Source organism: Acomys minous (assembly GCF_964271855.1).
Source record: "Acomys minous genome assembly, chromosome: 2".
In the NCBI taxonomy this organism is placed as follows: domain Eukaryota; kingdom Metazoa; phylum Chordata; class Mammalia; order Rodentia; family Muridae; genus Acomys; species Acomys minous.
Genome location: NC_140484.1, coordinates 114,887,283 through 114,910,294, shown reverse-complemented (window position 1 = coordinate 114,910,294; position 23,012 = coordinate 114,887,283). Strand labels below are relative to the sequence as shown.

At 43.7% G+C, this 23,012-nt stretch overlaps 1 protein-coding gene across 3 annotated transcripts in view; it reads right to left on the bottom strand.

The window, feature by feature from the left end:
* FANCI (FA complementation group I) overlaps positions 1-23,012 on the bottom strand; it is a 60,128-nt gene that overhangs the window by 17,622 nt on the left and 19,494 nt on the right. For all 3 annotated transcript variants that reach the window (XR_014777518.1, XM_084773592.1, XM_084773591.1), the window contains 12 exons: positions 22,421-22,557; positions 17,765-17,945; positions 15,467-15,554; positions 12,736-12,863; positions 11,993-12,063; positions 10,712-10,826; positions 9,554-9,676; positions 5,959-6,027; positions 3,175-3,276; positions 1,520-1,696; positions 1,325-1,446; positions 361-525 (listed from right to left, as the gene is read on the bottom strand). Coding sequence is in view for 2 of the 3 variants with exons in the window: in XM_084773592.1 (XP_084629718.1) it covers positions 361-525; positions 1,325-1,446; positions 1,520-1,696; positions 3,175-3,276; positions 5,959-6,027; positions 9,554-9,676; positions 10,712-10,826; positions 11,993-12,063; positions 12,736-12,863; positions 15,467-15,554; positions 17,765-17,945; positions 22,421-22,557 (1,478 nt within the window). In the remaining variant the exon portion in view is untranslated. The remainder of the gene's footprint in view (positions 1-360; positions 526-1,324; positions 1,447-1,519; positions 1,697-3,174; positions 3,277-5,958; positions 6,028-9,553; positions 9,677-10,711; positions 10,827-11,992; positions 12,064-12,735; positions 12,864-15,466; positions 15,555-17,764; positions 17,946-22,420; positions 22,558-23,012) is intronic.

Below are 23,012 nucleotides of genomic sequence, written 5' to 3'. Positions count from 1 at the left end.
ATGGTGGCACACGCCCTTAAACCCAGCCTTTGGGAGGCAGAGGCAGGCAGGTTTCTGTGAGTTCAAGGACAGCCTGGTTTACAAAGTAAGACTAGGACAGCCAAGGCTACACAGAGAAATCCTGTCTTGAGAAAACAAAACAAAAGAAACAACAACGACAAATAATAATAATAATAATTTTTAGGTACACTCTCCTTCTTTAAAATGCCTACCTTGGGTTATGCAACTTTCATGTTAAGAAAATTACAACCTCCTAACATATTTCCTATTGTATATATAATACAGCAAGAATTGTGAATTGAAGCCAGGCAACATAGAAGACTGGGCACACGTCCTCTTTACGACACAGGTACATCTTACCTGAAAAGAGCAGTGAGAAGATCAGATACAAATTTCATGGACAAGAGGCTATCGTGGGCCTTACTGGCCATTTTAGTTTTGCCTTTACCAGCCTTTTCAGTTAGGATGTCAGAGAACTTCTTGTAACACATAAACAGGCTCAGGATCTCCTCAGACTTACTCTTGCTGCGGAAAAGGAAGGAGACAAGATCAGTACCTCATGGTTTGGTGTCACAGACAGTAAGGAGATCACAACACATCTTCTTTTTTTTTTTTTTGGTTTTTCGAGACAGGGTTTCTCTGTGTAGCCTTGGCTATCCTAGACTCGCTTTGTAGACCAGGCTGGCCTCGAACTCACAGCGATCCGCCTGCCTCTGCCTCCCAAGTGCTGGGATTAAAGGCGTGCGCCACCACACCCAGCTCACAACACATCTTCAAATGTCCTAGTCCAGACGCAGCCTAGTGCTCCCAAGTCACAGCGATCTGTGTGAGCCTTTTTTCCTTTTCCCTCAATGGTTACAGCTAAAGAAGACCACGGAAACCCAGTATTACCATTAATACAGTTTTACATTAGTCAGTAGTACTTGAATTCAGGGCCTGGGAACTATGAGTAAATAAAAGCTTGCAGGGAGACAAAATTCACAGCCTGGTCGGCAGAACATAGTTTGGACTTATTAAGAGATAGTATTAGCTGGGTTTGGTAGCACACGTCTTTAATCCCAGCACTTGGGAGGCAGAGGCAGGTGGACTGCTGGGAGTTCAAGGCCAGCCTGGTCAACATGGAGAGTTCTAGGCCTGCCAGGGCTATGTAATGGGACCCTATCTCAAAAAAGAGAGAGAGAGAGAGAGAGAGAGAGAGAGAGAGAGAGAGAGAGAGAGAGAGAGAAAGACATAATATTATTGTCTTTGGTCTTTCGTGTCTAACGTAATGCTAAAGAAAACCAGCAAAAAGTAAAACTCTTTGAAGGGTCATAGTCAGCCTTACCTGAAATTACTTATGGAGAAATTATATTCTATTAGGACTTCACACACTCCCATGATGAGACATGCACAGATATTATTCTTGATGCCGACATTAGTGCTCTGAGAAAAATCTGCTGATTTATCCTAAGAGACAAATACAAATGAACACGCTACTAAAGCCCCCATCGGCCCTTATGTCCGCGGACTTAGCAGTTACCAGCTCAAAGTCTTCTAGCCCACTCTTAATCATCCTGACAGTCATGGACTCCAGCATGTCATCCAGCTCATGGTACAACTCCTCCTCCTCCTCCTCTCCTTCATCTCCCTGGCGCAGGGGGATCACTCTGCTCTTATACCAGGCCAAGCAGTGCTGAATGCAGGACAGCAGATGATCCTGCAGAAGAAAACAAACCATGATAATGTATCAAACTGGTATGAGACTCGTGTTGATTGCTGGCACCGCACAGCAGGCCCATCTGAGGGAGCAAAGCTAGAAAGCGAGCTAATGGAGGCATTTCTTAAGTCCTTCCCACGCACTGGCCCCATGAAGAGCTAACGCTTCAGACTGAACTCCACATGTGCTCCCCTGGTGGATATCAACGTTGGTAGAGCTCCTCTATCAAGTTAAATGGCCTCCAGCTCCCAAGCCCTGAAAGCCAGTCTAAAGGCGGGGGCTAATGCTGAGGGAATCTTTGGGACCAAACACAGCACCTTAGGTCGAAGCTCGGACCATCTCATGGTACTGGAGCTATACTAATGAAGGCCAACAGGACAGCGCATCCTCTTCCCGGCCTTGCCCTGTAGACTCAATTTTCTTAACAAATTATATTTTATTATGAACTCACTAACAGCGTACCTCCCTTACAACCCGACTGACCCAAACAATAGGAAAAGGAGATTAAAGAACACAATAATGAAACCTTAAGGATATCAGTTCCGAGGAACAATTCTCCTGGCATAGTCAGCAGGACCTCAGCAAACCTACAATTCAACCAAAGTTGCTGCTGGAACCTGGAACAGCAGCGGAGGCCCAGAGCCACGGCCGGAGCCCAAAGCCTTGAAGCCTTCCCTGGAGCAGTTCTCTCTAGGAGGTCTCCTGAAGTGTTGATGAACAGTCACAACAATCCCAAGTCCTCTCTAAGCCTCTTGTTTTGGGCTCATATATATATCTCCTCTCAGAGTCTCTACTAGGATGTTTTCAGCTGGCAACATCCAAGCTCCCCAACGAAGTGGTTCGACTTCTAAGTAGAGAAGCAACCTGCTCTCTCACTAGTCTGCTCCCCATCCCACACTTGGAATCAACACAAAACCATGGCTATCTCCTCTTTATCGCCCTGAGTTCTAAGTCACCTGTGGGCACCTCACTTTTTGCCATCCCGTCCCACCTTTATGAACCTAGGTAAGGACAGGGAATTGCCCAGGCTCCTCTAGAGCGCACCAGAGTGAACACTGCCTGCGGCCTAAGGAAACATCAGCTTTACTGACTCCTCTGCACCCCTTAGCAAAAGGTGGTTGTCAGGATTGGTGAAGTATTAACAGACCAAGAGACCCAAAGCAGAGTCTGGACAGATGGCTGAGCAGGGGCACTTGCTGCTCTTGTAGAGGATCTGGGTCCCAGTTTCAGCAACCACACTGGGGTTCACAACTGGTTGTAACTCCAGTTCCAGGGGATTCAATGCTCTCTCCTGGCCTCTAGGCACCAGGCACATACTCACACACATAAAATACAACAAATAAATCTAAAAATGGGTCACAAATAACAGACATGGAAAAGCTGTGAGTAAAAATTCCTTAAAAGAACTAGAAAAACTTCAGGGAGAACGGGACCGTCTGTAGATCAACCTTACCACTGCAGGGGGTAACGAGTCTTACCAGCGGCTCTTGTAGAAAGGTCTGACTTCCTTGGGTCAGAACACAAGCTCCTAGTTTCAGAGGAGGTAGCAGATCAGGTTCTGGCTCATAGAACTGTTTTAACTGTGGATAGTCAGACAGAAAAATCGTGACTCGTGACTATTTGAGTTTTGAACTGTTCAAGCTGATGGCACTTAGCCTTTGAAGACACGTTTCCCAAAGAATGACGGAACAAATGCGTACTGCTTGGCCCACCTGCATCCTTTCACAGTGTGGTGGCAGATCAAGGTAACTTTCTAATTCTACTTTTACTGCCTTCATAGCAGCCCCTAAACCTGCAAAGGCAATCGGCATTTTCAGGAAAGTCCGATGAAGCAAACAGGCTGCAAATCGGTGTCAGTGCACTCGGTGGGTTACAAAAAGAAAGAGGAAGACATGAAGGTGGGAAGGATGTGTTGGGGGGTGCTCAGGGAAATGGGGGTGTGCAGATGTGATCAAGATATATTATATACACGTATGAAGCTGTCAACGAATAAAAGATTCTAATTTTGTTGGTATTTTGAGGCAGGGTTTCTCTGTGTAGCCTTGGCTGTCTTGGACTCGCTTTGTACACAAGGCTGGCATCAAACTCACAGCGATCCACCTGCCTCTGCCTCCCAAGTGCTAGGATTAAAGGCGTGTGCCACCACGCCCAGCAACATTCTAATTTTTAATAAGAGTATATTCTTCTTGCTCTATGTAGTTTATCTTATATATGTATAATAATATAAAAGTATATGTTAAAAATATTTATTAGGGCTGGAGAGATGGCTCAGAGGTTAAGAGCACTGGCTCCTCTTCTAAAGGTCTTGAGTTCAATTCTCAGCAACCACATGGTGGCTCACAACCATCTGCCTCCTTCTGGTATGCAGTTGTGCTTGCAGACAGAACACTGTATACATAATAAGGAAATCTTAAAAAAAAAAAAAAAGATTAAGAGTATAGCCGGGCAGTGATGGTTTAATCCCAGCACTCGGAAGACAGAGACAGGCAGATCTCTGTGAGTTCAAGGCAAGCCTGGTCCTGGTCTACAGAGCTAGTTCCAGGACAGCCAAGACTACACAGAGAAATCTTGTCTCAAAACAAAACAAAACAAAAACCAAAAAACCCAATAGTAAGAGTATAAAGCAGGGCGTGTAATCCCAACACCTGGGGAGGCAGAGGCAGGCGGATCACTGTGAGTTTGAGGCCAGCCTGGTCTACAAAGCAAGTCCAGGACAGCCAAGGCTACACAGAGAAACCCTGTCTTGCGGAGAAAAAAAAAAAAACACCAACTAAACAAAAAGAATAAGAGTACAGACATCTGCAGGCTAAAACAGTACTATCTCTTATGACTGACTTCAATAATTATCCAAATCTTGGGTTCTCACTTGAAAACCTAGTCTACTGATAAAATTAAAGCAACATAATTATTAACCATCACAGTAAATAAAGGACCTCACACATTACTTGGCACACAGCAAAACCTAAAAAAGATGTTGGCTGTTTCTTCTGTCCTTTTCACTTCTGAACCCTGAAGAATGTCACTGGTCCATGCATTAGCTTATGTTGGAAAGTATTGCTCTATGCCTTCACAAGTTTTCTTGATTTAGGGTTTTGTTTTGTTTTTTTCTGAGTCAGGAATTCTCTGTGTAGTCTTGGCTGTCCTAGACTCACTTTGTAGACCAGGCTGGCCTCGAACTCATGGAGATCTGACTGACTCTGCCTCCTAGAGTGCTGGGATTACAGGTGTGTGCCACCACGCCTGGCTCACACATGGTTTTTCATTCTTGTTAACAGTATGAAGATGCTTGAAAGATACGCTTTAGCTCTCAGGGTACACATTTTACAGAGGATCATGCCAGACCCCGTGAGAAGCTTTTCAGATAGCGAAGACCTTCCAAGGCCTTAATTTCAAATGGAGCCTTTTCAGAATCACCATGAAGCAATGGGGAGGGCAGGGGTGTTTAAGGCTGTATCAGTTCATATCTATTTGCAGGAAAGTGATGGACTGGAGGCCTACCTGAGCCCTCCCAATGGAAAATAAACATAGCTGGTTAAAAAATGATTTTGATAATGCTTAATGAATGAATGTTGAGAATTTATTTATTTATTTCTGATGTCTCCATCTGAACACCTCTCATCTTGATGGTCCTCTGAAATGTTTCATTAATTTAAAACACATTTAGAGCTGAGTATGGTGGCACACTCCTTTAATCCCAGTACTTGGAAGGCAGAGACAGAAGGGTTGTCTGTGAGCTCAAGGCCAGCCCGGACTATATATATATATTGAATTCTAGGATAGCCAAGAATATATAGTGAGACCCTACCTGAAAGAACCAAACAAACAAAACCTTTTTTTTAAAAAACAGGAAGCTCCAAGCCTGAAATGATGGTGCATATTTGAAACCGCAGCACTTGGGAGTTAAAATCAGAAGTTCAAGACAGCTTCGACTACATAATGCACTTGAGTGCAGCCTGGACTATATGAGACCATGCCTCAAATGGTCATAAATACAGAAGATGAAACTGAAATGGTTCACAGTGTCCTTCTGACTTAAGGAGAAGACTGAGAACTCAAGGAAAAGTTAGACAATAACAATACGGTAGCTGGTAAGTGACAATTCAAACAAAACAACCTGAGCAGCATGGCAGCCCATGGCATGTCTACAACGTGCTAGCATTCTAGCTGTGACTTATTTTATATTTACAAAAGTCTAGAAAGCATCACCCACATCCCCACTCCTCCTCCGATTTCCTTAGATAATCCATAAAAATATATTTTACCTGGGAGAAGAGCGTCTGCATGATCGCATTAGCCAGCTGAGAGTTCCGTCGAAGAACGTCATAGAAGCCCTAGGAGTGACACGGAGACAGCTCACTCTTTTTTACCCTACTCTCAGTTCTTTTGTTGTTGTTGTTGTTGTTGTTGTTGTTGTTGTTTTGTTTTTTGAGACAGGGTTTCTCTGTATAGCCTTGGCTGTCCTGGACTCACTTTGTAGACCAGGCTAGCCTTGAACTCACAGCGATCTGCCTGCCTCTGACCCCTAAGTGCTGGGATTAAAGGTGTGGGCCACCACTGCCCGGCCATTTTTTTTTTAAGATTTATTTATTTATTTATTATGTATACAGTGCTCTACCTGCATGTACACCTGCAGGCTAGAAGAGGGCATCAGACCCCAGTATAGATGGTTGTGAGCCACCGTGTGGTTGCTGGGAATTGAACTCAGGACCTCTGGAAGAGCTGACAGTGCTCTTAACCTCTGAGCCATCTCTCCAGCCCTACTCTCAGTTCTTTTTAAATCTATTGCTTGTGTGCAGGATGGAACTGAAGGGTGGAGGTTGTGCCACATATGTGTGGGCGCCTGTGGAGGCCAGAAGAGGGCAGTTCCTGGAGCTAAAATAAGAGGCACCTATGAGCCACTAAATAGGGCTGGGAACCTCAGGTCCTCTGCAAGAGCTAAGCGCTCTTTAATTGCTGAGCCATTCTCCAGCCGCTTAGATTTTCTTACTATTCCCTACTCCCACCCCAACCCCCACACATTAAAACAGCATTCTGAGCTTCTGTTAGGGTTGCACTGCACCTACAGATGTGAGATTTAAAGTACCACTGATACTGAGTAGCCTGTAAGCATGTCTTATCTTTTTTACTTTATTCTTTAACTTCTCTCATAACATTTGGAGGTTTAAGTGTTTCCTTTCGATTTGCTTTAAAGACTGTATTTTAGTTTCTAGCTATTCCATATTGGGATGTGTAATTATAATAAGCCTTCACATTGCTATTGACATCCTCACAGCTCACACTGATATCTATCTTACTAACCACTTTTAATAGATCATTTGGGTAACACTGCATAAATCAGCACAGCTTTAGTTTTCCCTGTTTAATCTGTATGCCTTTGACTCTTTTCCCTGCTGTTGTATCGGATAGCATCTCAGCCATGACAGTGCATACAGTACTAAGAACAAACACCTCCATTCCTCATAAGGGAAAGCATTCATTCTGTTCCATCTTAAGCTTCATAGATCCCTTTTCTAGGATGGAGTGTGCCTGTGTGCACGTGTGTGCATGCGTGCATTTGCGCCAAAGCCTTGAAGCTTTATGGCCCATCCACCTCAGTCTTCCCAGTGCTGGCCATTATGCCCAGCTCCCTCCAGTGAATAGCTCAGTGATTAAGAGCACTTCTGCTCTTGCAGAGGACCTAAGTCCATTCCCAGGTCCAACAGTAGAACTCCAGCTCCAGGGAGATCCAGGGAGCCTTCTTCAGACACCTGTACTCAGGTGCACAAACCAACACACACACACACACACACATGCTCGAGCGCAGACAATTAAAAATAAACCTGAAAAAAATTAGGGGATAGAGGTGTGGGTCCCTGGTAGCATGAAGAAGATCCTGGCTTCATCTGATATCCAAGACCAAGATTAAGACTAATATCAAGAGCAATAGAAACAGAGAGAGAGAGAGAGAGAGAGAGAGAGAGAGAGAGAGAGAGAGAGAAGGAGGGAGGGAGGGATGGAAGGGGAGAGGGAGAGAGGGAGAAAAAGAATGAATGAGTGTTTGCAAAGGCATGCCAAGAACTGTATAGTTAGATTACTACACAATGTATCCAAAATTTCATTTGGCTTTAAAAATCATGTTGCCAAAGAAAATTTAATGAAATGAGCAAATATTACAACATAAAGTTATAACAAGCCCATGTAAAATTTACATAAATATGTATATATGAACAGTAGAATTAGCAATGCTACTAAACAAATGTGCGTGTGCCTGTGTACATATGTAGGCCAAAGGTCAGTACTGGGGCATCTTCCTTGCTCTCTCTACCTTAGTGTTTGAGACAGAATTGCTCAGGGAACCTGGACTGGCCAGTCAGCCCCGAACTCTCCTGTTTTCACACCTCAGAAACAAGCCATTTACTCTCCCAGCCACCTTCCTAGCCTAAGACAATTTAAAAAAATTCTACCTATTTTCTATTATAAACCTGAAAAGTCCAGTATCTACCAACTTCTATTGCTCAGTAAATACTGTTCTAGGATGTCAAGTGAGTGCCAGGTGTGACAGCACTCCCTTGTGATCCTACCACTTGGGAGGCAGAGGCAAGAACTTCAGGAATTCAAGGTCATCAGCTGCATAGAGAGTTTAAGGCCAACATGGGCCACATGAGCTCCTGTTGGAGGAGGGGGGGAAAAGCTGTTTTCTGAAATAACTCTGACCTATCCTCCTTGTTGAGAGAACCAGATACTCTCCATTCTTTCAGGAAACATCTACACTGAACGCTGGACAACCCGAATACCTCAAATACAAGAAATAGCAGTGCATCGTGCACAAGCGTTGGGCATTGTTTGGACTGGCTGAGCTATGTATTTAATTTACTTACTGCTTATGGCTACCTATTCTGTCATTATGTGGCTGAATCTGAGCTGTACCTAAAAAAACAAGTACAGAGGGAGGGAGGGAGGGAGGGAGGGAGGGAGGGAGGGTGTGCTGGTGGGCGAGCTGCCTTCTTACTAAGCTAAGTGTATTGGAGAGATTAGAGATTTAAGGAAGGCAACTCTTTAATGTCTGACAATCCCAGATAAGACCACGGTAAGGGGGAGAGCTGAACCTTGAACTCTCTCAGTGATGTCTATACTCACGTATCTTAAACATTTCTTGCTTCCCCACCACCCCCTATAGTTCTGGCTGGCCTGGAGCTCACAGATCCAGCTGCCTCTGTGTTGTGGCTTCAGTGAGCATGACCCCTACAGGATCATGTGTGAATACTTGGTCCCCAGTTGGTAGAAGTGTTGGGAAGGATTATGTGTTATGTGTGTCTAGAGATGGGCTTTATGGTTTCAGAGCACCCCCCTTCTCCAAGTGCTCTCTGCCTCCAGTTTGTGGGCCATGACGGATGGGGGCAGTTGTTGCTCGCTCTGGAGCGGTAGGCCCCAATTACACGCTTCTTCCTAGAAGTTGTCTGAGGCATGGTGTTAGCATGGAACAGAAAAGTGCCTGACCAGGACCGGGACTGAAGGCGTGTGCTACCACATGCAGCTCTTGGAAGTCTTTATCTAGTCAAGGCACACAAAAACTTGAAATCTGAGGCAATGAGGTAAGGGCATGTTGTGTATGAGGGACAGAACTCACAAACGACAAATTTGGTGTTAAATCCAGACTGGTAAAATTAGCAGTATATCGAAATACTTCAAATTAAAATAAAATGGTTAAGACATATTAATTATTTACAATTTCACAACTTAACTTCTGGACTCACGATTATTACCTACTGACTCTAACTGCATAAAACCACATCTACTATGCTTCAGATGCAGGAAAAGTCAACAGGGGTTTTCTGGGGGATGGGGGATCGGCACATGTCTTCCACCTTCCTGACTTACCTCATAAAGCATGAGCCGGATGTCAGCCTGCTGCCCTAAGCATCTTTTCAAACTGTCTATGATCTCAAGGCAGAAAGTCTCATTGGCAACAGAATTGTACCGGCTGTGAACGTCCACGTGCACCTGAAAGGGAGGGTGGTGGCTTGCATCCAGCCTTGTGACGGTAGTTCCGGTTAAGGAGGATGGACTGTTCGTTAGGGAAACACACTAGGCCAGGCTCTCCCTGAGCTGAAACCACAGGGTGGGTGCTGACGTGGTCACCACCACCACGAGTCCCATGTCATGCATTTTGTCTTGAAATGATTAACTCCTGCTCCCTCGAACCAGCTATTCAGGAAGGCAACTGCCTCCCCAGGCCCTGGTGATCCAGTCGTCACATTATACATGATTTCATTAAATACCTAAGACTTCCATTAAAAAAGAAGACGAGCTCTTACACTCCAAAGAAAGAGCTTCAGAGGTAGATAGTCCTGGTTAGTTGTGCACACACAAACAGGCAGGCAAAAACTGACATATAAATAAAATCTTTAAAAGTAAATTTACATAGCTATACTAAAAAGCAAAATGAAGTAGATAAGTTAATTTTTTGTTTTGTTTTGTTTTGTTTTGTTTTTCGAGACAGGGCTTCTCTGTGTAGCCTTGGCTGTCCTGTACTCGCTTTGTAGACTAGGCTGGCCTCGAACTCACATCGATCCGCCTACCTCTGCCTCCCAAGTGCTGGGATTAAAGGCGTGCGCCACTACGCCCGGCCGATAAGTTAGTATTTTATTTAACCCAACATAATCAAACTGTCAACATGTATGTAATTCAATATAAAATGATTGATGTTATTATTTTTTTTAATTTCACTCTAAATCTTGAAAATAGGCCTGAATTATATATGTACAGCACAACTCAATTTGGACTAGTCACGTGTCAATCAAGTGTCTAGTCCAGCAGGTACTGGAAGGCTGCTGTCTACCTACCACAGAGTACACCACAGCTGATAAGGACAGGATGGAGAGACAGTCCTGGCACGTACAATTCCAGCACCCGGATGCCTGAGGCATGAGGATTACTGTGAGCTCAGGGCCAGCCTGTCTCAGAACATGGAGGAATGAAAGAGACGGTTCCCATGTTACTGGTGTTGAAGCAACAGTCAGTGAGAGTGACCCTTACCTGAGTGACCCCGATGGACTGGCTGCACTGAGAGGATGACAGGCTGCCTAAGACTTTAAAGTTTTTTAAGAGCAGCAAGAACCCAGCAACTGCAGACTTCCGGGCATCCAGTTGGCTAGCTCAGGAGGACAGAGAAGATGTTAGCAGTGCAGGAATACACATTGAAAAACACAACAAAACGAGCCAGCTTCATACGGAAGGAACATGGAGACTATGTTTGGGCACAATCCAGGTCTAACTGAATTCACGATCAAAACAGGCCCCAGGTGCTTGGAGCACCTAACAGTGTGGGATCCCAGCGGAGTGTTTACATTATCTGTTGAACCTTGTGACTAGCTGCACTTTTTCCTCTGCTTGCAAGACTGCAGGGCAATCAGAAGACTCCTGAGAGGCTACAAACTGGGCTGGAACCTGAATCTTCGTACTGAACAGCAAAGGGAATTGCTGGGTTTTGTTGTGTCTGAATGAGTATGTTCTTCCACAGCGTCCTTTGCTCACACAGGAGCACAGCACATGATGCCATGTAAAGCTTCCATCCAGAAAAATGACAGCCGCTGCCTCAACTCAGTGATCGATGCATGTTACAGACGGCATGACATGTAATCCTGTTGAGCAGGCATGCTTTTGGGTGAGGAGTAATAAACAGCAGCTACTTGCTGCTCGTTCCTCTGGACATGTGTGTGTCACTAACTTGATAACCGGGTAGTCTACCCTCAAAGAATCAAATGCCTTCCACACATCGCTGCACTACATTTCTAGGAGACAGTGTTAATCATCTCCAGCTTGTATAATATGCTAAATAATAAAGGAAGAGGGGTCAGGTGGCCCTGGATGGGCTCCAAGGAGAACACAGGCCCCTCAATATTCACTAGCGACTGGGCCACAGTGCTGCTGCCTACTGACGTGAGATACTCCTCTCCCCCGGGCACGGTGGTCAGCTCATGTTTTCAAGCCTTTAGTGAAAGTCCCTACAGGGAGGAAGAGCAGGGTCCTGGAGGTCACCAACACTCATGGAAGACTATTCCCACTGTCACATGCTGTCTGATCTAAGCCTAATTGTCCTTATGTGAAATGAGAATTGTACTAATTTACACCTCCCGAGGTTGCCTGAAGACTAACTGGAAAGCACATAAAACCCTCGGAATAACGCCTCACCTGCCGAGAGATACGCACTGAGTTAGGGATCCGCATGACTGCGGTCAGCAGAGGCAAGCGTGAGGTAGCAGAGATAACTTACATTAGAAGGGATGGTGCCCTGTGGCCTCAAGGAATGCGACATACCTGGCAAACATAGCTTTCCGCAAGACGAGGATCAGGGAGTCTCTCATGGACATGCTGACTTTGAGAAGTGGCTGAAGAACAGAGCGGGTCATCTCACATTAGCTTAGCGTCTTCCCATCAACGCCATTAGAGTTCTGTGTGCTTTGGGTCTGTTCTCTCTATATATGGTTTTAATGTATGTTTTATATGTGCTTTATATATATATATGGTTGATGCTGATTATGTTTAATCATAAAGACAACAGTATACTCTGAAACAGCGACTTCAAAGTTGTTCCTATAGGGCACAGTGACGCAGGCCGGTAGTCTCAGTGGCTCAGAGGACTAGTACAGGAAGGCTGCAACAATTTGAAGTCTGCCTTGACTACACAATGGGCTCCAGGCTAGCCTGGGCTATAGAGTGAGATCTTATTTCAAAAATCAAACAGACACACACACACACACACACACATACACACACACACACACACACACAAATGTAATTTAAATGCCCTCGTGAACCCACTGTGCTCACAAATTTCCCAAGACTCTTTCAAGTACTTGACTAACCTGAAAATGAGCTGAAGGAAAGCAGCTATAAAGAGGGGCACTTGGGAAGCAGTGGCTCTCAATATGAAACTGCATTAGACTCCAGGAAAACACGAGTTCCAACGTCCATTTTTATAAAAGGTGTGCCAGACTCTCCCAACTAGACAGTTAAAAAGGTCAGGCTTGGGCAGCTAGCTGGCCTGTCAGCTGACTTACCTGCACGGCCTTGAGCAGCCCTTGCACAGTCTGAAGGGGCAGGAAGGACAAATAGTCAAACGTCTCTGTGACTTTAGAACCACTCTGAAGAATCAACGGTGCATATGTGATGATATCAGAAAGCAAGTCTGGAAACAGAGTCTATAATTACTCACCGCACATAAACTACAAAGTAAAGATAAGGAAGTAGCTAAAATCTTATGAGGAAAGAAATATCAAGTGTTTTGTTTTTTTTTCTTAAAATATAAATTTCTACTGGTCATACGTAATTTTCCTCAGTGTTACCAGGATACTTTTAAAATCATTTTTGTATCATTTACCATATTTTGATAATACAAAACAACAAAAGTAAAATGGCTAAAAAAAAAAAAAAAAAAAGAAAGAAAACTCATTACATTGATTGCACATGTCACATGTCTTCATATCTCTAAGAAAATGATTTTTATTTTTGGAAGACATATGGTCCTATCAGGGATATATAAAGCATATTCTTTCAAAGATTTTAGTAATTTAGTCAGAACACAAGCAAAAATATCTCAAAAGAGACAAATAGTAAAGAGAATTTAAATAGGAAACAGACAAGGGGTCATTGTAAGCATTTGAGAAGACCAAGAGAAAGAGTTATTTGAAGTTCTGATGTATTAGTACTATTTAAGAATACAGAAACCCAGAATGGCTGACTGCACAAATGTCTAAGAAAGATAAAAATGACGCAGAATTGGAGAGTGATGGGAGGTCAGTGGACAGGACAAAGGACTCAGGACTGTAAAGCCAGTGTAGGAGAAAGGAGGTGTAAAGTAGGTTAGGGCCGAAGCGCCAGGCACATGAAATACCAGGATAAAAAGCTGAGGCCAGGCCGGCTTCAAACTTGCAGTCCTTCGGCCTCAGCCTCTAGAGCACTGAATTACATGGTGAGAGGTGCTAAGTCAGAAAGGAACAGACTGATTCTAGAGTGCCACAGTTACTAACATTGTGAGAATGCTAATCTGGTGGTAAAATGCAGGGGTGGGGGAGGGGGGATTGCTACAGGAGGAAGAAGTCAACTCAGAAACCAACCACCAAGTTGTGACTGAAAAACTATGAGAAGTAATTTCATGCAAAGTGTGTTCTATGGTCGAGTTAGAATCCAGTAAAAGATGACACTTGAAAAAAGTAGTTAAAAGGCAACTTTGAACCAGGCGGTCGTGTCGCATGCCTCTAATCCCAGCACTTGGGAGGCAAAGGCAGGTGATCTCTGTGAGTTCTAGGCCAGCCTGGTCTACAAAGTGATTCCAGGACAGCCAGGACTGTTATACAGAGAAATCCTGTCTTGAAAAACAAAACAAAACAAAACAAAAAAAGAGTTAAAAAATGACTTTGAGCTGGGTGGTGGTTGGTGAGCACAGGTAATCTAGTGCTCAGGAGGCAGAGGCAGGCGGATCTACGCTCAAGGCTAGCCTTGTCTACAGAGTTCCAGGAGCCTCTAGCTGATGCAGGAAGGACCCAGTGGTGAGCTTTACATACATTTTCACCCAACCTTAGGTTTGACATCAGATTTTGTAGTAATAGCACACAGAAAGAAAATTTTATAATTTGATGGAGTCTATTTTATTTTTTAACATTACCTATTTTACATACTTAAAAAAAAAATACCCTCTACCTTTTTCCAACAGCTTTTAGTTATTTGACACTATCCCCAACATTTGGTGTGGTCATTCTCTCTTTTTGGAGTCAGGGTCTGAGTATGTAGCCTTTATAAGCCTGTTTCTTGAATTCACAGAGATCCTCCTGCCTCAGCCTCTCAAATCCTGGGATGAAAGGCACGTGCCTGGCATACTCATTCTTTTTAATCTTGTGCATTCTAATAGGTGTACAGCGTATCTAGTTATGCTGCTCAGGTTCATTTCTCCAGCCTACAGTGACTACGGTAATAGCTTCACAGTGTATACACATGTTAAAAAATCACTAAATTCTCATTAAATGTGGAGATTATATCGAGTAGACATCATAATGTTGTAAGACATAATATTAATTATTGAACCTTACAAAACTCTAAAATTTAAAAGGTTAAACAGAAGTTACCAATCAAAAAAGGGGAGGAGGAGACTGGTCATAAGCATGATAAGAAACAAACAGTTACAGTTCTGAGGACTTCAAGTCTCGGAGAAGCTGTAACAGGTCAAACGGCAGAGTGTTTCTTAGTAAAATTGGTGGGTAAGAAAAAGGCAGTGGATTCACACATTAGAAGATACCTATACACTGTCTTATGTCACTATTAAGTTTTGTTATTTTCTTTTTCCCACTTCTCCTGTATGTGCGCACACGTGTATATGCGTGTGGTGTGCATGAGTGTATATGCATGTGTGGGTGGATGTTTGTGTGTGTGTGTGTGCGTGCATATGGAGACTGGCATTGATTCACCTGATTCACCAAGGCAAGGTCTCCCAGTCACCCCCCGGCCCATCACTGTGGCTAGTTATGCCAGCCCGCCCGGGGAATTCCGTCTTCACTTCTTGGGGCTGAAATTACAAACAGGCTACCCTGCTGACCTGGCACTTATGCGGGTTCTAAGGTCCTGAACTCAAACTCTAGTCCAACATGGCAAACGGTTTAAGCACTGAGCCATCTCTTGAACTCATAGATGCCCCAACCTCCTGACCCCAGGCCTGAATCACTGTAACATTTAACAGGAAACATTCTTAAAAAGTCCATCTTTTTTGTTTAAGAAGTCCATCTTTTTTAAGTTAAATACCTAAGAAATGATTGATGGGAGAAGACGTCCGAGTAACAACTCTATTGAGGACTTGCTCCAGAATTTCTTGTCTGATCATCTCGTGGATCTAAGAATAATAAAGTTAACAAAGCATGCCTGAGTGAATTTCAGCTTGCTAGAGCATCCATGCATGTTAGGCAGAACAACCATAATTTGAATATGTATAAAACTCAACTTTTCAGACAAATCAGGATATAATATGATCATCTAGAAAACCGAATCACGACTCTCCTCATTCTCGCCCAAATGATGGGTTAGGTGTGGGAAATACTTACTGTATTAGCCTAAAAGTACACAGACTACTTTCACGTGAGGCATCCAGTACAGTCAACAGCCAAGCTTCTAACAGAACCCATAACTTTTCTTCCAAAACATAAAATGTCAAAGCCCGTGGAAAGTTTCAGAGACAAGATCTTATCCGATGTTTTCTCAGCTCCAAGATGCAGAGCATGAGGGGGTGGGGCTCTGAAATTTAACTTGTATTTTATCAGAACTTTTTACGTGAATTTGATTACCTTGACAGTGTAATTTTTTTGAGACACAGTTTCTCTGTGTAGTCAAGGCTGTCCTAGACTAGCTTTGTAGGACAGGCTAACTTCAAACTCAGAGATCCACCCGCCTCTGCCTGGTGTGTGCCACCACACCCAGCTGACCTTCTGAGTTTTTCAGACTCACACTTCTGAAATCAAATGGATCTTGCTTTTAAAAAATATAGATTTAAGACAAAAGCATATCCTATGTTGTTAGCCATATTTCCTTTTGAACGATTCACTTATTTTCATGCGCGTGAGTGTTTTGTCTGCATGCACATGTATGTGCACCATGGGCATGCCTGGTTCCCAAGGAGGCCCGGAGAGTGCACTGGACACCCTGTAACTAGGATTACAGAGGGCTGCAGCCACCATGGGATGCTGAAAACAGCTCTTACATGCTGAACGACCTCTTCGGGAACACTATGGTTCTTCTTCACTGTCAACTTAATTTTGGTTTGGTTTGGTATGTAGCTCTGGCTGTCCTGGATCTCACTATGTAGACCAGGCTGGCCTTGAATTTGCAAAGAGCTCACGGAGATCTGCCTGGTTTTGCTTCCTGAGCGCTGGGATGCTGGGATTAAAGTCGTGGTCGTCAACCTGATTTTGTTAGATTAGTATGGAATACTTCTGGCGCTACTGGCACGTGGGACAGCACTTGAGGAAAGACAGACCACCCTGAACCTGGACAGAAATAAGCAGTAGGCTATGGGCCGGATGGGAAAAGACAGAAAGAAGGAACAAACCAGCTAGTACGAGCTTGACCTGGTGTCTGTCTGTCTGTCTGTCTGTCTATCTGTCTGTCTCCCCTACCCCCGGCCCCATTTGTTTCTTTGACTCTTTGGTGCACTCTGTGTCTATGTATCTCCACGGTCCAGCCGCTGTCAGGTAAGTGGCCTCCCCCGGCCTGCTCCTGCTGCCAGGAATGATCCACCTAGGCCCAAAGCATTGAGCCAGTCAAGCACAGACTGAAACAGCTGAAGTTAGGAGCCAAAATAATTCCCCCTTTCTAATGTGTTTCTCCCATGTCCTTGTCAGAGACAAAAAGCTAGAAGGAAAGAAAGCTACCTTCCATTTAAACTTAAGGTTCAGTGGAAAATCCTGTCTCAAGGCAGTAACTATAGAGGAAGATGCCCAACATTCTGCTCTGGCCTCTACACACATGCGCACATAAGGACAAGTGTTTTTACTCACTCACATTTGTGGGATATACCTTTCCCTCTCCCAACACAAATAAAAAGGAAAGAAAAATGAGAGTGTATTCATCAACCTAGATCTGTAATATTTCAAAACCATCCCAAGCTGTCACATACACTCTGCCAATTGTCAGACTTCCTTATCTGCCAAACTCCCAGACAACATCTTGCTCTATTTATACTGTTTAGGTACAATTTGGAGACGGCAGTCAAATGAGACTCTTACTTAGTTAGGATTGCTGTTGCTGTGATGAAACATCACAACCAGAGCAACTTGGAAAAGAAAGGGTTTATTCTGCTTCTGCCTCCACATCACAGCTCATCATCACAGGAAGTCAGGGCAGGAGCTCAAGCAGGGCAGGAACCCAGGACCATCAGCCCAGGGATGGCACCACCCACAGTGGGCTGGGCGCTCACTATCACTAATGAGAAAATGCCCCATAGGCTGGCCTACAGCCTGATCTTACGGAGGCATTTCTCAACTGAGGCTCCCTTCTCTCTGATGATTTTAGCTTGTGTCAAGTTGATGTAAAACTAGCCAGTTCACTTACTTTAAAGGTTTCCAACAAGATATCAGCTCCCAGTTTACATGCATGCTGGTTTGTCATTTTAGAAAGAGTAGAGCCAACTTCAATAGCTTTCCCATCAAGAATCTTCTTTGGCCCATATGAATCCATTAAGATGAAACCAAGTTCTATCAGACCTTGAGTTACATGATCCCAACTGTGAACACTGCAAGGAAGCAAAGCGTAGTTAAGAATCGTAGTAAATACCCATCCTCATACTCAATGCCATTTGTTCATTTCTTAACGCAGATCTTCCTTTGCATACACTGATATTTGACAGGATTCTTATGCAGTCACGGAAATGTAGGCCAGAGGCTTGCAAGGGCAGATAGAGTACCTACTAAGGAGAGTCCAGACATGATGGGCTAGGGTGTGGCTTAGTGGTAGAATGCTTATCTAGCATGTACAAGGCCCTGGATTCAATCCTCAGTCAAAAATAAAAGCATCTAAAACACCTTTTTTAAAAAATGGAAACTGCGGGGGCGGTGGTGGCGCACGCCTTTAATCCCAGCACTTGGGAGGCAGAAGCAGGCAGATCACTGTGAGTTCGAGGCCAGCCTGGTCTACAAAGCGAGTCCAGGACAGCCAAGGATACACAGAGAAACCCGGTCTCAAAAACAAAAACAAAAACAAACAAAAATATGTAAAAGAAATATATAGCATTTTAGTGCAATGATCATTTTTCAATCTCCACTCAAGATTTCATTATCAGTTGTTCTTCAGTTCTCCCTCCCACACAGCGCTGTGTGCACACTTACGCAGCTGGCCGTCTCTCTAGGCTGAGACAGATGCTCAGGGTTTTACCCATGCAGCCTAAGCACAAAGCACTCGGTAAGTATTTGCAGCACAGATGGATGAATGACGTGGTTTTAACAGCATGAGCTAAGTACAAATAGCTTTGTAAGCAATAGACCCTTGGTGATTACCACTTGATGTCACCCTTTACAGTGGAAGGGATAAGCTTAGATTGGTTTTTTATATCACTATATCTACCTATTAAAACACAGGCAAAGTACAACACAGCACTAAAGAACAAAGCGGACAGCTGTGTATTTTCACAGATTTAACAACATCCACTCTGGAGAGAAAGGATCAAGGTAAACCAAGTATATGTTCCATTCTTCCCACACTAGTATCTATGCATACAGAGCTGAGGATGTAGCTCAGTTGATAGCGTGCTTGCCAAGCATGCAGGAAGTTCTCGGTTCAATCCCCAGCACTGCATAAAACCAGGCATGGTGACACATACCTGTATCCCAGCATTTGGGAAGCAGAGGCTGGGAGATCATAAGGTCAAAGTCATCCTTGCTATATAAGTTCCAAGGTCAGCCTGGGATACATCAGACCCTGTACACACACACACACACACACACACACGGAACAATGTATATATAAAGTAGGTATGTGTAATGTATAATATAACCTATATATGTATATGACATGTGTATACATATAACTATATAAATGGTACATATACACACATAATCTATAAACTGTGAGAAATAAGAGGCTGGTTTTCTGGTCAATCAAAAACCTCTTATCTCTTTGAGAGTTTCATAAAATGTATTTTGATCACATTCATCCTCAACTTCTCCTCTTATTAGCTTTATTATTTTAAAACTTTTTTTGTACCACCCAGAGGCAGTCATTCACTCAACCTGAACTTCTGGATTCAGCTAGACTGGCTGGCCAGCAAGGCCCGGGCTCTCGCATCTCCACCTCGCCAGCACGGGGCTCACAGGCACATATCATAATGCCTGGCTTTTCACATGCACAATACAGACTGAATTCAGGGCCTTGGGCTTCCAAGGCAAACACTTTACCAACAGAGCCACCTCCCCAGTCACACAAAACCAGATTATCCCAGTGTTTGGGAAAGATACTCACTATAAAGAGTACAACCCTAAGTCACAGGTAGCATGAAAAAGGAAAGTTACATAAACATAAACTGTTAAATTTCAGAACAGCAAAGATTAGACAAAGTTGTAAAAGTTTCTATGAAGAAAAACAAAAAACAAAAAATAGGCTATCTACGGTAACACAAAAATCAGACAATCACCACTTTCCACCAGCAGTTCTAGATGAAAGAGATAATGAAAAGTCATCATGGACTTAGAATTTTATACTTGGTGAAACAATTCTTCAACTAGGAGAGCAAAATAAAAATTTCAGTTATCAAAAACTTCAAAGTTTATCATCCACAAGCAGTATCAGAAAGAATTACTACAAAAGTTACATGTTCAGGGCATTTTTTTCCCCAAGAGAAAGGTATGTAGCTCAGAAAACAGGCGAATGAAGAGATAGTGAAACTTATCATGAAGTTCAAATAAGTAGCGTTAGCTCTAACAAGGAGGCAACAGGAGGACAGGGCTGGGGTGTGGCCCAGGGCACGCCTTGCCCAGCATGCACAAAGCTCTGAGTTTCATCTCCAGCTCTGCACAAAAGAAAGAAAAAGAGGAGGGAAAGGAGCAGGGAGCAGGGACAGCTAAGTGCTGTCCGAGTTCCTCATCACGGAGACCAGGGCTGTGGCCCTCCACTGGTTATCATGGAGGAGAGCCCACATTTGCCAAGCGGGCAAGTTATAAACTGAAACTTTTACTGGCTTATCAATTTTTTTTTTGTACATTAATGCTTTACATTTCAAAACACAACAGGGAACCACAGCCAGTTAAACTACTAAACATGGCAAATCGTGTAAGGCACAATCCTGTTGAGTCTGTTACCTCATTTGCTCCCTTCTGGCTTAAGTCACAAGCATAAGTCAGTATGCCTGAAGAGTTTTTTTTACATGGTTCTTGCCAGTGTTTACACATTTTGTCCCTTCCACAGAATTCATCAGTTTTGAAATGCCCTTTCTAAGATAGTACTTAAGCTTGATGCTCAAGGTAAGGTCCAGGAGCTATTATAGAACTTTATGTGAACAACATAAACCACAGTAGTGCTTAGAGTGCAAAACCAAATACATTTTAACTTTGTTCCATCTTATTTTCCCCATGGGGCCTCCTGCTCTGAGAGCACAGCTTTCTAGAACAAAGGGTGTTTAGGGGGTATATCATGGTAGAGCAGAAATGCCTCTATCCAGGGCCTCTCTCCATGCTAATCAGCAGACAGAAGTCTAAATAAAATAAAATACTACCAAAATACAAGTTGGGGTACCCAAAAGTCAATCATGTAATATATATGTTATTTTGAGGTTAATTAACAGATTGAAGAAACCATGTATAACCAACCAGCACATTATTTAAGGAGATTATAATGGTGTCAGCTACATGTTTCCCTGCAGAGGCCTGGCCTGATCTGATAGCAAGAGCCTACTTCGCTAGATTGTAAATGTAGACAATTCTAGATCCTGTGGCTGGTAGGGACTTCCAGAAGATGGGCAGAGCTCCCACTTCTTGGTCATGCGCTGCCTGAGTCTTTGACCTAAGTTGCAGAGATTCTGTTGGGAGAACACCTGAGAGACACCATTGACTTTGGGGAAAAGGAAAGCTGGATAGAGCTGGGTGTGGTGGCAAAGCCTGCATGGAAAAGCAGAGGCAGGACTGGCAGAAGCTCAAGGTCAGCCGGGGCTGCATAGTAGCCTCTGTCTCCAACAGGCCCAGCAAACAAACTCTATCCAGATGCAGGGCAGACAGACATTGCAGAGCCTGTTTAGCAGATAGAACACTCTGAAGCGAGGACTCGTCTCTCTACTCTGCCTGACGTGCTGAGTTCATATAGAAATCTGAGTCAGAGTCCAGCACATGAAAGAGACTGACCTGAAATTATGGCTTGGAATGTAAAACCTTATATCTAATCCATAGACAAAAGTATGGCATGATGAAGATTATTAGAACAATTCATCTTTATCCTGAAATTAATAAAACAAAATACCCATGATGGTCACTGATATTTTCCTTAGCATTTTAAATAGATTTGTTGCTGGGCATGGTGGCACACTCCTTTAATCCCAGCACTCAGGAGGCAGAGGCAGGTGGATCGTTGTGAGTTTGAGGCCAGCCTGGTCTACAAAGAGAGTCCAGGACAGCCAAGGCTAACCCTGTCTTGAAACACCTCTCCCCCCCAAAATAGATTTGTCTAAAATTGCTAAGTCAAGTCAATCAATAATTAACTTCTGACCTCTGTCCCAGATTTCAATGGTCAAATAAAAATAACAGTATTTTCTCCACCACTACCCCCTTGGTTGACCTGAAACTCAATCTGTAGACCAGGCTAGCCTCGAACTCACAGAGTTCTGACTGCCTCTGCCTCCTGAGTACTGGGATTAAAGGTGTAGCCATCAACCTGATTTTGTTAAAGGTGTGGGAGACCACTGCCAAGCTAACTTGGTATTTTTACTCACATAACAACACGTTGATAAAGACTTAGGCTAACAGTTGTAGTGTCAAGGAAAGAGGAAAGACAATGCTTAATATTCTTGTTATACGGCAGGTAAATAGGAAATTAGGGCCCAAGATGGAAGGCTTTTATTTCCTTCAATATAGAAATGTTTTCTTTTACCAATTTGAAGTGAGGGAAACTTTAATCTTACAAAGTCATTAGCTACAGTTGTCAGTCTTCGAGGGTCCCTAAGCATGGGTCCACACTGCACCTTCTACCCAGACTCCTCAAGCCCTTCTGGAATACGGCTCAGCAACTCACCTATTCTTTACCACGTCTAAGATCATGGCTGAAACACACGCTCGCTGGGGGACAAGACTCTGAAGAAATTTTGAGCCTTGGCGGAGCTGAAGATCCTTAAAGCTTTTCACAACTGAAGTTTTTAAAAGGTCAAACACCTAATATAGTTGAAGAAATAAGAAAATGAGCCAAACCCAGAGTTTCTGATCCGAGATCACACACAACCCTACACCAACTGTTTAAGGAGATTAAAATGGCACAAAAGCTGTGAGCTTCAGTGGGAACTTAAGAGAGTTCGAGACAGGCCTTTCTTCATGAGAAATGTCTAAACGTCAGTATAAACCTTCCTAGGTCAGGTCGTGGGGCATGCGTATAATCTCAGATCCTCAGAAGGCTGAGGCAGGAGGACCCACTTAGGCAACTTAGACCCTGTCTCAACCCTGAAACTTTTTTTGAACATTTATTTATCATGTGCATTTTGGGGAGTGCATGCCACGGTGCACACAGAAAGGTCAGAGAACACTTTCGGGGGTTGGTGCTCTCCTCCTGCCATGTGGTTCCCGGGGACTGAACTAATGTCATCAGGCTTGGTATCAAGCATTCTCAGCTGCTG